This window comes from Chlorocebus sabaeus, chromosome 8, assembly GCF_047675955.1.
Source record: "Chlorocebus sabaeus isolate Y175 chromosome 8, mChlSab1.0.hap1, whole genome shotgun sequence".
In the NCBI taxonomy this organism is placed as follows: domain Eukaryota; kingdom Metazoa; phylum Chordata; class Mammalia; order Primates; family Cercopithecidae; genus Chlorocebus; species Chlorocebus sabaeus.
The window spans coordinates 142,259,561-142,274,698 of NC_132911.1; the positions used below are offsets into that span (position 1 = coordinate 142,259,561).

At 41.5% G+C, this 15,138-nt stretch overlaps 1 protein-coding gene across 2 annotated transcripts in view; it reads right to left on the minus strand.

Annotated features, from left to right (window-relative positions):
- The window catches only part of COL22A1 (collagen type XXII alpha 1 chain), a 327,564-nt gene that overhangs the window by 30,724 nt on the left and 281,702 nt on the right, over positions 1-15,138 (minus strand). For both annotated transcript variants that reach the window (XM_008001616.3, XM_073018373.1), the window contains exons 48-51: positions 14,393-14,446; positions 10,078-10,131; positions 5,976-6,029; positions 3,477-3,530 (exon numbers count right to left, since the gene is read on the minus strand). In XM_008001616.3, coding sequence (XP_007999807.3) covers positions 3,477-3,530; positions 5,976-6,029; positions 10,078-10,131; positions 14,393-14,446 — 216 coding nt within the window. The remainder of the gene's footprint in view (positions 1-3,476; positions 3,531-5,975; positions 6,030-10,077; positions 10,132-14,392; positions 14,447-15,138) is intronic.

Consider the following 15,138-nt stretch of genomic DNA (forward strand, 5'->3'; position numbering starts at 1 on the left):
GGGGAGGAGGGGCAGAGGAAAGTAGATGAAAGGCTAAGTTTGATGGATGGGCAGAAGGGGCAGCACGTTGGGCCTGGAGGACATGCCTGTTCCCAAACATTCTGTCCACCTCATGTTTACAAGTTATAAACCTTGGAAATTATATGCAGCCCATTATTAGGGAGCAGGGAGAGAAAGGAACATCCTTGGATTTAGAAAAAAAAAAAAAAAAAAAAAACCATAGAAAGAAAGGTGGGGCCTAAAGCCCTGACTTCCAGGTTTGCCTGTTTCTTAGTTTAGTTGCGTGATCTTAAAGTGTCATTTCCTTTCTCTGGATCTCTGAATCTGTAAATTTGGGACAGTCCTCCCTTGTAGGTCTTTGTGATATAGGGTGTACATAGCCTGGCTCCTGCCTCAGAGTCAACTGTCATGGCCATCACTGGCCCAAGGCACCAGCAGAAAAATGGAACAACCAGTAGCTACTGAAGGTTTTCACTATGATGTCACTGACGCCTGACTCTTGTTAACCCTCAGGCAAAACACTGAGGCACATAGAGATTCAGTCAAGGTCACACAGCTGGGGTTCTAATCCAGGCATTTTGGTTCTAGAGTCTGCACTTCATCCTACCCTATAATTAATGCTCAAATATCTCTTAATAAAAATTAAGCAACAGGCAACACAAAAGACTGTCTATATATCCATGTGTATCCATCCAACAATCCATCCATCCATCCACCCATCCATCCAACAATCCATCCATCCATCCATCCATCCATCCAATCCTCCCTCCATCCCTCCACCCCTCCATCCATCCATCCTATGTTCTATTTATCCGGTTGGTCTGTGTATCCATTTGTGCGTCTCCCATATACAAACTCTGAATGGGCAAGTCAACTTGAAGAGGGGCCACCGAGTACCTGTAGCAGATGCTGCAGTTTTCCAACCACATCCCCTGGGGCCCACCCAGGAAAGTGCCTGCCCCCTTGTGGAGCAGTTCCTGCATAGGTTGAAGGGCAGACATAGAATGAAGATGTTCCCTGACCCTAGAGGATGCTTGACTTTGAGGTGTGGAAGGCCCAAGTGCAGGGAAGTCAATGCCTCCAGGAGCAGTCAGAGGATCCCCAGTGAGACTGGGCCCCAGCCTGGAGTCACCAGTTGCCAGCCTCCCTTTCCTTCTTTCCCAGTTCCATTCCCTTCGTCCCTCCATCACTGGTTCATGGGATCACCTCCTAAATACTCTACCTGCATCAAATTAGGCATTGAATAGACAGACTGAATGAAGACCAGTGTCCTCAGTTATTCTGAACTGTAAACAACAGCCCCTCAGCATAATACACATTCGGCAGAAAGGTCAATGCACTGCTCTGCAGCAGCAAACTCCGGGGTCAGCCTCCAGTAGTGTGAGTCCTGGATGCTTCATTTACCAGCCCTATGCCCTTGATCAAGCTATCATCCTCTTCGTGTCTTAGTTTCTTCATCTGGGAGAAATAATGGTACCCACAGCCCATCAGGTTCTTCTGGGGACTACAGTGGAAAAATGTGAAGAAGTGCTCAGTGCCCCACCCTAGGCGCACACACAGTTGCTGTCAGCCACGGTGTAATATGTGTGCTTCTCTCTACCCTTTCCACATTTTTGCCCAGGCTGAATACCATTTGCCCACCATGGGCAGCTCTGCTGGGTGTCAGTCCACAGCACCTCATCGAGACTTTTCAATTTGCTCAGCTGCTAAAAGCTCTTTCTTTTGCTGTCAGCAGTGAATTTTGGTTTCAGCATCTGGTAAACAGTGTAAAATGATAAAGAAGGTGCTTCCAGCAAGTTGCGTGAGATTCAGAATGAGTCATAATAGTTTATGATCAAACAAATTAAATGGAACATAAACCTCACTGTAGAAACTTTTATGTAGTTCCACTTGGTGGTTCTAAAGGCTCTGCAGTTCTAGCCTCACCAGGAGCCACAACTAGGGTAGTTGGGAAAAGTAGCTTACTAAAATAATTGATAGTTAGATAAGCCTGATGCATTTAACACATTTTCTACATTATATGATTAACCAGCAACTCTGGCAAATTGGTATATTATTCTCATTCTATTTCAGAAGAAACTGAAGCTCAGAGATGCTTTCTGACTCACTCAGATCACAAAACCTAGTAAGGAGTGGGGCCAGAATCCAAAGCCAGCTTTTATTGCTATTGTTATTATTGTTGTTGTAATTTTGGCATAAAATATTTTTATTTAATCACTACATTTTAAATTTAATTTTATCAATAAGTAATGCATACTCATGGCTCCAAAAAATTAAGAAGATAACCGTAAAATAAAATACCATGGAATAGAAAGTTGTCTTCCTACTGCTATGTCCGCGTGTTTGACAATCATCCTCCCATGGACAGGAACTACTTTTATGAGTGTTTTATGGAGTCTTCCAGAGTTCCTTTAGATAAACACTGGAAAAAAATAGGCCCACAACTATTTTTATACAAAATAGGACAGACTATACACATTGTTTTACTCTTTGCTTTTCTACTTCACAATCTATGTAGGAGCAGTTCTGCATCAGTATCTAGAGAACATCCTCATTCGTTCTGACAGCTCTTGATATTCTATGGTGTGGACAGCTCATCATTTAACTAGTCTCATACTGGTGGGCATTTGGAGAACCCAGGTCTCTAAACCACTGATGCCATCCTTCATCTTCCCCTTGGTGTAGTGTCTGTGAAAGGGCTTTGGGAAGACATAAGAGCTGCCAGGAACCGATGAATCATCATCATGATGAATCTCTGATCCGTAGGCAAGAAGGACTGACCAAGCTCAGTGAGCACAGCTTTGAAGTCACAGATCCGGGTCTTTGGAAATCCCTGCACATTCCCAACTAACAGCTACTGGGGCCAGCCACCGAGACGTTCTCACTAGCACTTGCTCCATCTCACTGTGTGTCCCTGGACAGCTGACATGAAAGAAAACCAAAACCAAAACCAAAACGAGAAAAATCTATGCCAGAGTTACAAGTATGTGCATGTGTGTGTGTGTGTGTGTGTGTGTGTGTGTGTGTGTGTGTATGCAATCCCACAATGTCTGGAGCTAGCAGGTCCAACTCAGATTTTACTGAGTATCCTGGTCTCTCCAGATATCAGATTTCTCCTCCAGGCCATGCTTATCTACTTCAGGTTCCTCTATCATATCAATAGGATTGAGGCTATAGGGGGCAGTAAAGCAAAATGTGGAACAGGGACAGGAGCTGTGAGCTCAGGTTCAGAATCTGTCACCAGCCCATCATGTGACTTTGGGGTCATTTCACCTCCCCAAGGCCCAGGTTTCTTCTGCTTTAAAATGGGGACAGCAGTGTTTACCATGCAGGGTTGTCGGAGTATGCGAATGAAATAACGCACAGAAAATGCCTATCTTCGAACCTGGTTCAAAGTAGCTCCCCATACAAAGTAGTTGTTACTGACGTGTAATGGATCTGGTATGTGATATAATAGGAAGTTTAGAGTCCTTTACCGGCTCTCCAGGGGGACCTGGCTTTCCATCTCTGCCTTCTTTGCCTTCTTCTCCCTGCAAGAGAAACTCAAATTGGTTATCAGGTCAAAGAAGATTCAAAGGGATGGAAAGACAAAGGCAGTTTCAGCACGTCTTTCTGCCCAGCTTCCAGCAGTTGCATTCACAGCTGGCAGCTAAGGCAGCGTCTCGACAGACGGAATTGTTCTCATTTCCTGGTTTCTTTCTCAACACCAAGATTCTGGCTGTGGATCTCTGACTTGCAGTATCTGGCACATAGTGGGAAAGCAATACATTTTGCAATAGCATTATGATGACTGCTATTGACCTAAAGAAGCCTCTCCCGGGCATTTTCATGAATTCAAGTGTAGAACATGAGAGCCCGGTATCTAGGCCTCGTGGGTGAGCACAGTGATTGGTGAGGGGGGGATGTGGATGCCGACGATGATAATGAGGACATTCAATAACACGGAGGAAGGTACTCAGCATGGTTTACTGCTGTGAGCACAGGAGGAGCTCGGTGAACGACAGCAAGGAGCACCTTTGGGTCACAGAAAGGCTATAACATTGTTCATTTCTTTCCTTGAAGTGGAAACAGAGTGATAAAGAAACAGAACAAAGCTGGGGCTGTTCACAAGGTGCCAGGGAAGTAACAGGGCCCAGTCTTTGGCTTAAGCCTAAGGACAAAGGTGAGCAGAGGGAAGTAACATGATCTGATTTCCATTGGAAGGAAAGAAAGGATGGGGGAGGGAGGAAGAAGGGTGGGAGAGAGAAATTGATATTATTAAGAAAATAGCATAATCATAGGTAGGTTGTATCTCTCTTCTCCAGTACTCTAGAACTTTGATAAGGGGTTAACACAAAATCCAAATTGGAGTTTTCTCTCCTTAGCTTTACCACTGCTAAAATTAAATCAATATATATTTCCTAGCTGCTATGGCATCCTAGTCTCCAGAGCTGCAGTTCATACCAACATCCCGGCATGTCACTTCAGATCTGTGTGCCCTGGACAAGTTACTTAACCTCCAGGTTGCAGAGTTACAGAGAGGACTGTCAGTGATGTCCCAGAAATGCCTTCTTGATCAATGGCAGTACATATCAGATACTGTAGGAGAAAGAGCTCTAAGAAGCGATTCATTCATACACACGTTCCTTTCGTCAATATTTGCTGTGTGCTCACTATGTGTGGGGACTCAAGGCTAAACAAAGCAGATGTAGTTCCAGCTCATGCAGAACCTACAGCACAGAATATGACCCCGTGATTAATTACCAGGCATGCTTCAATGATATGTCCTCAGATCTAACAAACAGAGGTGTTTGTTGAATGAGTGATTCAACCAGACCAATGAATAATGGGAGAACTAATCAATCCATTACATCAATAGAAATGCGATCACCAGATGAGATAAGCACTCAGAAGAAAAGGAAGAGAGAACTTCTCCTAGCCTGGCAGGGAGCAGGGAAGGAAGTGATAGCTGAGACCAGATGGGGAAGATCAAAGGCATCTATTAGCGAAAGAAGGGAAGAGGCCTGGGAAGGGGTGTAAGGCCTGGGAAGGGAAGAGGCCTGGGAAGGGGTGTAGAGTGTGGCAGGAGAGAATTCCGCGCATTCCGGGAACCAAAAAAAAAAAAAAAAAAATCCAGTGTGGCTGGAACAAAACAAGGCACAGTGGAGAGTGGGGTTGGGGGGACTGTAGACAGTAAGTGCTACAGCAGCAGGCAGAGGCCAGACAAAGAGCCACAAAAGAATTTACTCTCAGAGCAGAAGGCAGTGCGTGGCCTTTGTGGAGGAATTTATTACAAATGCCTTGAACAGCTCGACTCTAATGAGAAGGATATTAAATTGAAAAGTTCAGGACAACATCTTTGGAAAGCAATTTTGCAGTATGTATCAAGAACCTTAGATGTTTCTCTACTATGGCAAGACAATCACATTTTGGAGGATCATCATAAAGAAATTTTTAAAATGCTACACATACAAAATTGTCCATTGTAGTTGCTTTTTAAAATAATTGTGAAGTTTATGAGGCAACTGAGAAATGATCATATATATTATGGTACATCTATTGTACATATCACATGTAAAGTTCATGAACATTTAACACTAGTCTGGGAAATGGAAAATGTTTACATTATCACAAATAGTTAATTATCACAGTTTTATATATATGTGTGTGTGTTTTGTTTTAACAATATAAACATATATATAGGTACACATACATATATATGTAGAGACAGAGAGAAAAATTACTATTTAAATAAGAAATAACTAATATATGCCTAAAAGAAGCACGAGATTAAGACTGATTCTACCCAAATTTTAGTTGGCTTTGACTGATAAACAAGTTAGTGATTATTTTATTTCTAGTTTTCTACAACATTCAAAATTCCACTAGTGGCCAGGCCTTGTTTTGACAGCAGAATATATTTTTGTTTCCTTGTTTTTATAAAAAGAAACTAGGTTTTGTTTGTTTGTTTGTTTGTTTTTATAAAAGCCACTTACTGGGATTCCTGGTAATCCAGATGGGCCTTGGGGGCCAGGAGGGCCTTCTTTTCCCTAAAAGATCCAAGACATAAAAACACCATGAAAACCTTTGCTGTTTTTTTTTGGAAGTAAATGACTGACTTCACACGGAACTGCATTCATGGGTTTGGGGAGTGAGTGGTAAGAAACAAAGGGTAATTCTGTATCAGCCTCATGGCTTTCTGAGCTGTGTTTCCCCCAAGGCAGTCAGGTTCCCTGGGACTGAGCATAGTCACCCCTCTTGGTACACACACTGGGACTCATTCTGGCCATATTATTAATACATAGGCTTAGGGAAAACTGAATATTGGAATGCCCGTGGGAAGAAGCTATTGGGGTTTTAGTATCCACAAGACCTGAGTCCAGATCCAACTCTATTTGTCCCCAGACTTCCTGAAGTTCACATTCTCTACCCATATAGCATATACCTCAGGACCTTGAGGTGTTGTGTGTACAGAACTGTACACAAGTGGGGAGAAGACCAGTGGCATGCATAGTGGATAGTTTATTATTTTCATCATTTTTTCCAGAGGCTCTTACATGTTTTACCAATAATTGCTTTACTCTCTCTTTTCTTGTATTTGAAAAACTGTTGTACCAAATTTCATTAATTAATATTTTATTTCCCATTTTATTCATCAAAGACTTACATAAGTATCAACCAGAGCTTATAAATCAGTATTATCTAATCAGTGCCCTAATTCCTATCATGGTGAGTATTATCATATCACCCCGTGTCTTTATCGTGAGTATTTAGAGCTGACAACTTTCTAATCTCCTACTAGTGTTTACTGGGAGATAAGACACGGATCCCAGGTTTTACATTCTAATTCACATGCCAACAAAATGAGGTATTCTTAAGGTTTAGGCCAATGCATAATAACAACCAGGAAAAAATAAAATATTCACCCCTCCCCACATCACAACACCTACAAACACATAAAAAAATTAAGTGGATATTTTTGGTCAACCTGAGACAAAGATAGAGCTATTATTAGATATTTTTAATTATTGACAATGGAGCTTCCTGGGTTCCTTCCTGGATGCTTATTTTTCAAATTCCCTAGTGTGGAAACACCAGTGATCTAGAATTGGAGTCAGCAAACTCCAGCCCATTACCAGATTTGTTAAATGAAGTTGTATCAGAACACAGTCACACCCACTGGTTTGCATGTTGTCAAAGGCTGATTTTGCATTAAGTGTTTGCTAATTGGTTCTTTATGGAAAAAGTTTGCCAAGTACTATGTTAGACCATTATCTTTAAACTCAGGTGAGGAAGGCATGGTCCCATAATAAGAATGTGGCAGATCCAGGAAAGAACTCCACCTCTGACTCCCTGTTCAGTCTTCTTTCCATCACTAGACTTTTATTTATTTAGAAACCAGTTCCGTTGGCAGAGAAGCTGAAAATTAAAGCATGGTAGACTCCTAACCAACCTCCACTTGACAAGCCCCCATTATAAACCAGCTTTCCCATCCTCTCCAAACACCCATGCCTGGTCACAACACTGCAGTACACCCTTGCCTGCAGTACACCCTTGCTTGACTGTTCCTACCGGATGAGTTGAAGGCTTGCAAAGGGTCAGTGTGATTGTTCCTAAGCCTGTTTGCATCAGTTATTTGCTATGAAAGTCATACAATTGTTGATTAAACAATCCAGTAAAATTTAGGTGGAAAAAAGAATACACTTTTTATGGAAGTTAAGGCAGGGTTTTGAAGACAACTGGCCAAAAGTGAGTCATTCACCACTCACCATCTAAATCGATACAGCTATAAGATAAGACACCTACAAAAGATTAGGAAAAAAATTCTAACAGTCTAGAACTCCACATTCACATTGTTACACATATGTTGTTATATTTTCAAACCGCTTTTCAAAAAATAACAAAAAGTGATCAGTGTATATTCTTTTTACGTGACTGATGACAAGGGACTCCATTCATTACCAAAAATCAAAGCAAAGGCCTTTATTTTGTGTCAGCAAGTCTGCCAAACAGTTTGTCTTTTAATTCAAAATATAACAGAACTAAGGTTTGTATGTATCTTTTTATTATAATTTTGCCCCCATTTAACTTTTAAAAATTACTTCTATTGTCTGGGCGCCATGGCTCCTGCCTGTAATCCTAGCACTTTGGGAGGCCAAGTCAGGAGGATCACTTGAGGTCAGGAGTTCAAGATCAGCCTGGCCCACATGGTGAAACCCCGTCTCCACTAAAAATACAAAAAATAGTCAGAAATCGCTTGAACCAAGGAGACAGAGGTTGCAGTGAGCCGAGATCGTGCCACTGTACTCCAGCCTGGGCAACAAGAGTGAGACTCTGTCTAAAAGAAAAAGAAAAAAAAAATTACTTCCATTTTGAAACTACCAATGCTCACTGGGCAAAGAAAACTTACACTATATTCTGGTTTGATGGTTATGGTAAAGTTTCAGCACCACGGACAGCTTCAAGTGCTGCCATAGCTTGAGGAGCAGTCCCATGACAGAATCAAAATCTTATTTAGTACAGTTTCATTTCTAAGAATGTCATAGTTTTATATCAGAGATCCACATCTTTTTTTTTTTTTTTTTTTTTTTTGAGACGGAGTCTCACTCTGTTGCCCAGGCTGGAGTGCCAAGGCGCAATCTCGGCTTACTGCAACTTCTGCCTCCTGGGTTCAAGCGATTCTCCTGCCTCACCATTCTGAGTAGCTGGGACTACAGGCATGTGTTACCACACCCAGCTAATTTTTTGTATTTTTAGTAGAGACAGGGTTTCATTGTGTTAGCCAGGATGGTCTCAATCTCCTGACCTCGTGATCTGTCCACCTCAGTTTCCCAAAGAGCTGTGATTACAGGCGTGAGCCACTGTGCCCAGCCCAGTATATTTTATATTTTATTCATCCTGGGACTTCTAGATGGGTGGCTTCAAGAGGATTGACCAGATGAGCATCCTAAACAGAACCAGTGATTTTTCAGACTCAGCATCCCTCTGGCTGCCTGGACCACCAACACGGTGGGTCAATGTGGAATAGCAGAAGGAGCACTGAACTGAGAAATCTCAAATTGACTCAACTCCCAGCTTGGACACTAATTTCCTGTATGACTCTGACCAAGTGACATAACCCCATGGGACTCTGACCTCCTCCCTTGACATGGAGGAAGTCTTATTGCACATGTCCTTTGCACATGCCCTTTGCACAGAACTCCAGAGATAGCAGGGTAGGGATGGCCTGCTTGCTAGCTGGCCTTGGAATATGATGATGAGATTCCTGTGGCCTAGGAATTGTGCCTGGCTCTGACGTTCCCTCACTGTGTGACCCTGAACTGGACATTTCACTTCTCCAATTCCCACTTTCCTTATTTATAAAACGGTGATAATGATTCATGGCCTTTCTAACTTACAGGGCTGAAGTGGAAGGAGCTGTCAGATGAGGTAAGGAATATTTATGTACCGTATATTCACTTACATGCCATGCATGTATTGGCTAATAACATAATACCTACTAAACTGTGGTTCACCCTTTATGGCATTGAAACCAAGAATGGTTCTGGCAACTTCACGAAATGAAATCTGGATTTTGAGATAAAAGCCTTGGGTTCAAATGCCAACTCCACTAGTTATGGTTTGGGGTCCTTGACTAGTGACTTCTTTTTAATTCCACTCTCCTCTTTTGAACAGTTGGGATAACAATAGCTGCCTCTTGCCTGATATTCCCCTGGTGCACACCATAGTCCTAAGTGAGTTAGTGCTGAGCTTTTCCATTTCCCCGCACCTGCTCAAAATAGAAACCACGCTGACAAGAAGTTGAGATATGGGGCCTAAATCTAGGACCTATTTGCATTGACGGTTGTAAACTGAATTCTGGAATCACAGATTTTCATATCATTTCAACCAAACCTTTACTTTAGTAGCAAAGTAACCAGGTGTCCAACAGAAAGCAAAACCTCCTACAGTTTCACTGCAAGACTTGAAGTGAAAAGAACCTCAAAAATACGTGAGCCACAGGAGTAACACAGGACCAGAGCAGGATTGGTAGACACTTGGGGTTCCAGAAAGGCTAAAGATAGACTCAAAACAGATCTCATTCCTTGAGGAACTTACAGGTGACCCTTGGATTCCTGGTGGTCCAGCAGCTCCTGCAATTCCATCTGCCCCCTAAAAAAGACAAGGCAGAAAGCTAGTTTCTTGTGCATCTGGACAGAGGTCATTAGCACCCTCTGCTTTAAATACAAAGCAAATGATACAGTTGGTTATTTGTCCCCTTCAAATCTCACGTTGAAATGTGGTTCCCAACATTGTAGGTGGGTCCTGGTGGGAGGTGATTGAATCATGGGGACAGATCTCTCACGAATGCTTTAGCACAATTCCCTTGGTGACAAGTGAGCTCCCACTCAGTTCACGCAAGATCTGGTTGTTTAAAAGTCTAGGACTTCCCCACCCTTACTCTCTTGCTCCTGCTCTTGCCATGTGACACAACTGGCCTTCCTCTATGATGGGAAGTTCCCTGTGGTCTCATCAGAAGTCAACCAGATGCTGATACCATGTTTGTACAATCTACAGAACTGAGACAATAAACCTCTTTTCTTTATAAATGATTCAACCTCAGGTATTTCCTTGTAGCAATGTAAAAACAGCCTAATATAGCAACATGCAGATCTTACATTCTGTGCCCCTTCCTAGCTTCCTGAACCATAAATATTTCAAACATGCTTCTGCCTCTTCATCAGGCTGAGCTATTCTCTGGGAATACAAGATGTTGGGAGGACAGCATCCACATTTTAGGAAGGGCCAATGCATTAGCCAGGCAGTCACCCCTTTGAAAACAGTAAATGAACTCACTTCAGGATGGGCATTTTCAGCTAGTATCCAGTAACATTTCAGGACAAAAAGCAATACATGGACAACTAGATTTATCTTCCAGGAGATTAGGAAGGCAATTGCTATGTCAACTCAAGGGTGAAGAGATGCACAGATGGATGAATGGAAGAAGACTTCTATGCAGCTGAGCAAGCAGCTCAAAGTGAGCTCCAGGTACACTTTTGCTGCGGGCTCTTGCATATGCTGTTTTTTCCCCTATATTCTAGTCCCCCACATATGCACAGGCCTCATACCCTCCCATCCTGCAGGTCTTAGCTTAGATATCAGCTTCTCAGTGAAAGATTTTCTGCCTACCAGACCCCAAATTGAAAGACTTACCCTTCATCATCCCTGTCCTTTTCTGTCTACCTTCCTCCACAGCACCTGCAAACATCTGACATGCTAGTGTTTATTTATTTCTTATTTATTTATTGTCTATCTCCTTCCACACACCTCCTACTTCATGAGGTCAAGAACTTCCATTTTATTTCCTTCCTCATTGGAACTAAAATGGTACCTGGGATAGAGTAAATATTCAATATTCTTGAATAAATGAATGAATTAGAAGTCGAACTAACTGGGTTATAAAGGCAGCAGTTCTTTAGACAAATTCACACCTATGCCTCTTACTGGCTTTGGTTGAGTTATGTAACATCTTTAAGCTTTAGTTTCCTTGACAGTGAAAGGCTGGAAATTGCACATGCCATTAGGAAGGGGAGGAGTAATGAGGCAATGCTTACAAGGTGCTAAGCTTAGAAGAGAGGGTATCGGTCAGAGTGTAGCCTCTTACAGTCAGAGTTCCTGAGCCAATATCTGATTTCTCCACTGAACAGCTGTATAAGCTCAGGAAAGTTACCTGACCCCTCTGTGCTTCAGTTCCTTTGTAAAGTGAAGGAAAAGAACAGCACCTATTTTATGTGGGTTGCTGAGAAAATGGAATTCATGACACATAAGCAGTTAGCACCAGAGAAATGCTAAGGGCTGTCCAATAGGGAACTTCCATAAATAGAAGTGCCTATTGTCCACCCCAAGACAAGGAACCCTGCAGATATTAACTAAATATAAAAGCATAAACAAGCAAGTTCCCACAGTACTCTATTGATGTCTTTCCAGTAGCCTTTATTTAATCGTTGCATACTTTTATCGAGTACCTAAATTGTACTAGGTACGAGCCAAACTTTAGAGATACAAAAATGACTACATCATGGTCTTGGACCTCCAGGAAATTTGAGATAGCTGTAGAAGATCTGTCTTATTTTCTATGTATGACAAACTTCTAGGGCAGGAGGCAGTTGGATGTGTCTCTATCGCTTCTACTAGGTAGAGATCCAGTAAATGTTCATGAAATAAAGGGATAGTGATAATATTTTAACAAGCAGCCTAAGGTTCATGCTTTAATTAAATATCTAGTCCAAAGCTAATATAACAAACCTACATTTTTCTACATAACTTTGATAAAAACCTTCTGGCAGCCTAGAGTCTGGAATGTTGCCAAGTTGGAACAAAACTTCCTCCTGCATATGGGGATGGGGTAAGGGTTTTATCTGGAATAAGGATGCTGACTGAGCACCAGAAAATAAACACCAAGAGAAAGAGCTTTGTCAGCTCGCTACCCATATCCCTGCATATTTCCAACAGGGCCTGACAATTAATAAGCACTTGAAAACAAGCAACAACAAAGAGTAGAACTAAAACAATGCCTCCATGACCAGAAAGGCTAATTTTCTGCTGTGGAGTGGCTTCTGCATGACTGGCTGCTGAACCTAAACAGGCAGCTGCCTCAGCATCCATTCCCACCGTCTATTAACAGTACAAGGCACAACACAAAATAGAAGCTCAATAAACATCTGCCAAGTGAACTGAAAGCATTAATCAGCTGGAGACAGACAAGCTGGCTTCTGATTATGATTGTTTACATCATCTAGCATGACAATGATAAGCCAGGAGTCATTTCCTACAGTTAGAGTTCTAACTTACTGCAGCTTCCAGTGAGAAGAGATCAGGGTTTTGGTTTCACTGGGAACATGTTATAGGGTTTGGAACTACCAGGGTGGAGTGGGCATGAGGCTGTAATCCATTATTCATTTGCTGAGATCCTCAGCTGTTAAGGTGTACAATGTCATTAAGGAAGCTAATGTCATCATAATATAAAATTATTCATGAATAAACTATTTTTAAGTAAAATTAGTTGCCTCCCAAATGCCCCTCTTTGCTTAACACTAACACCTCTCCCGACTACCGATTATATCAGCATCATTATCAATTTCTCTTTTTGCTGATTGTCAGATGCTACAAAATCCAATAATATGCAAATACAGTGCAAAGAAATTACTAAGTGAAATTATAAACCTTGAAAGAATTGTAGAATTTTGTGAAGTTAAATGATAGCAAACTGATAAATTCCCTACAATATTCTTCACAAATGTGCACATGGCAGAGTTGGGCCAGGTAAGATGTGAGGCTGATAAATTAAAAATAATATTAACATCAAAGGCACTTGGGAGGAAAACGTGTTGAATATTAAAGACTTAAAGTAGGCTTTCTGGGAAACTGAATAGTGCTTTTGTAGATAATTTACCTTTTTGTGAGTTTGCTCTAAAAGTCAACATGAAGTGAAAGATATCATGTAATGCTTTCATCTGATTTTATTGAAAATATACACTTAAAACAACGTAATTTATTCTCCTAATTAACACACAGTTACAACTAGAAGTCGAGTTGTTTAAAAAGAAGACAAAGCAAGCTTAATTTCATATATTTTAAATTTATACTCCTAACTGAACCACTTTTCACTATACTTTTGAACAGGGTATTTCCTATTTGAAGAGGATTCCTTTTCAGTGGTCTTTCAGTCATTCCAGAAATCCTCTCCTTGCAAGGTCTGGGACAAGGGTCTCGTGCGGAACCCATGGGAAATCCCAGGGGACTGATCCTGGACTTGGCAGGAACACTAATTTCCAGTACCTGTTGCCATGGCTACCCGTGATGGATATGTGGGCTGCAACAGCAGTGGACTCTGATCAGAGGAGGAACATGACTAATCTATGGGCAGCCTACACTGAAGGGAGAGGGAAATGCTGAGAAGGGCACCAGTCAATGTCTAGGCTACAGCTACTGTAAGAGCAGAGAGAACATCTGCTCAGGGGGACCAGTGGAGATCATTGAGATAATAACAAGACAGGTTCCCCATAACATGGGGAAAGCTGCTTATGATTTCTCATTTTCTACCTTCTTTGCTTGACATCATAACCTTGAAATACTGGCTTCCTACCCACCCAAGCTCAATTTGAAAAAAGAAGAAGCAAGTCTGTCTGTTTTGCCAATGTCCCCTAGTCCCGACATCACTCCAATTACATGGTCCCTCAAGCCTACTTCAGACCCTCTGCACTTTCCCCCACATGCCTATGGGACTTGCATTTTTGGGTCATCTCTGTCACCTTTTGGGTATTGGCCCATCCCTTAAAATGAGAGACATGTTCAGTGTCATATGCCTGGTGAGTACAGATGTGCATTCAAATGTCAAGGCCAAAAGAGGAGGGGATTAAAAATGATTACTTACTGGTGGCCCAGGGTTCCCTGGGGGCCCCATGAAACCCGGAACTCCAGGATGACCCTAGGAAAATAAAAGATGCAATTCTTTAAAATGACTCTAAAAAATACTTTTTACTTTGTGCAAATATCAAATTTCAGGAAACAATCCAGAATCTACCTTCCAACCCTACAAACAATTTTGATTAAAGACACTGACAATAAAAGGGACTTCTTTTTATATATCTCAATAATACCTGACAACATTTATAAAAATAAATATATCCTGAAAGTGGATTTGCTTCACAATAAGGTGTGGGCAGGGGGTGTGGAGAAATGGTTGAGGATATAAATGAAAACAGGAGGGGTCATAATAATTGAAAGCGGTTGTGGTTAAGTGCAGGGTACATAAAGGTTCATTTTATTACAGTCTTTATTATTTACATATGCTTGAAGTGTTTCATAATAAAAACATAAAACACAAATAAATGCACACAAACACAATGTATACAACGGAAATGGTTAGGTTAACTGAATTACAGCCTTCATATCCCGGCAATATTACAGTTATTTTAAGCAAGAGATTTGTTTCTCCATGTGTAGAGAAGTCTATTGCATATTATAGAATAAGCTGAAAAAGTTATAGAACAAAGCTTGGAATCTAACACTTAGTCTTGTACAACAATGTTATGAAACCAAACAAACCACCAAGAAAGAAATGATTTCTCTGCCCTCTACCTCCAAGCCTTACCACTGAAACCACAGGCTACACCATTC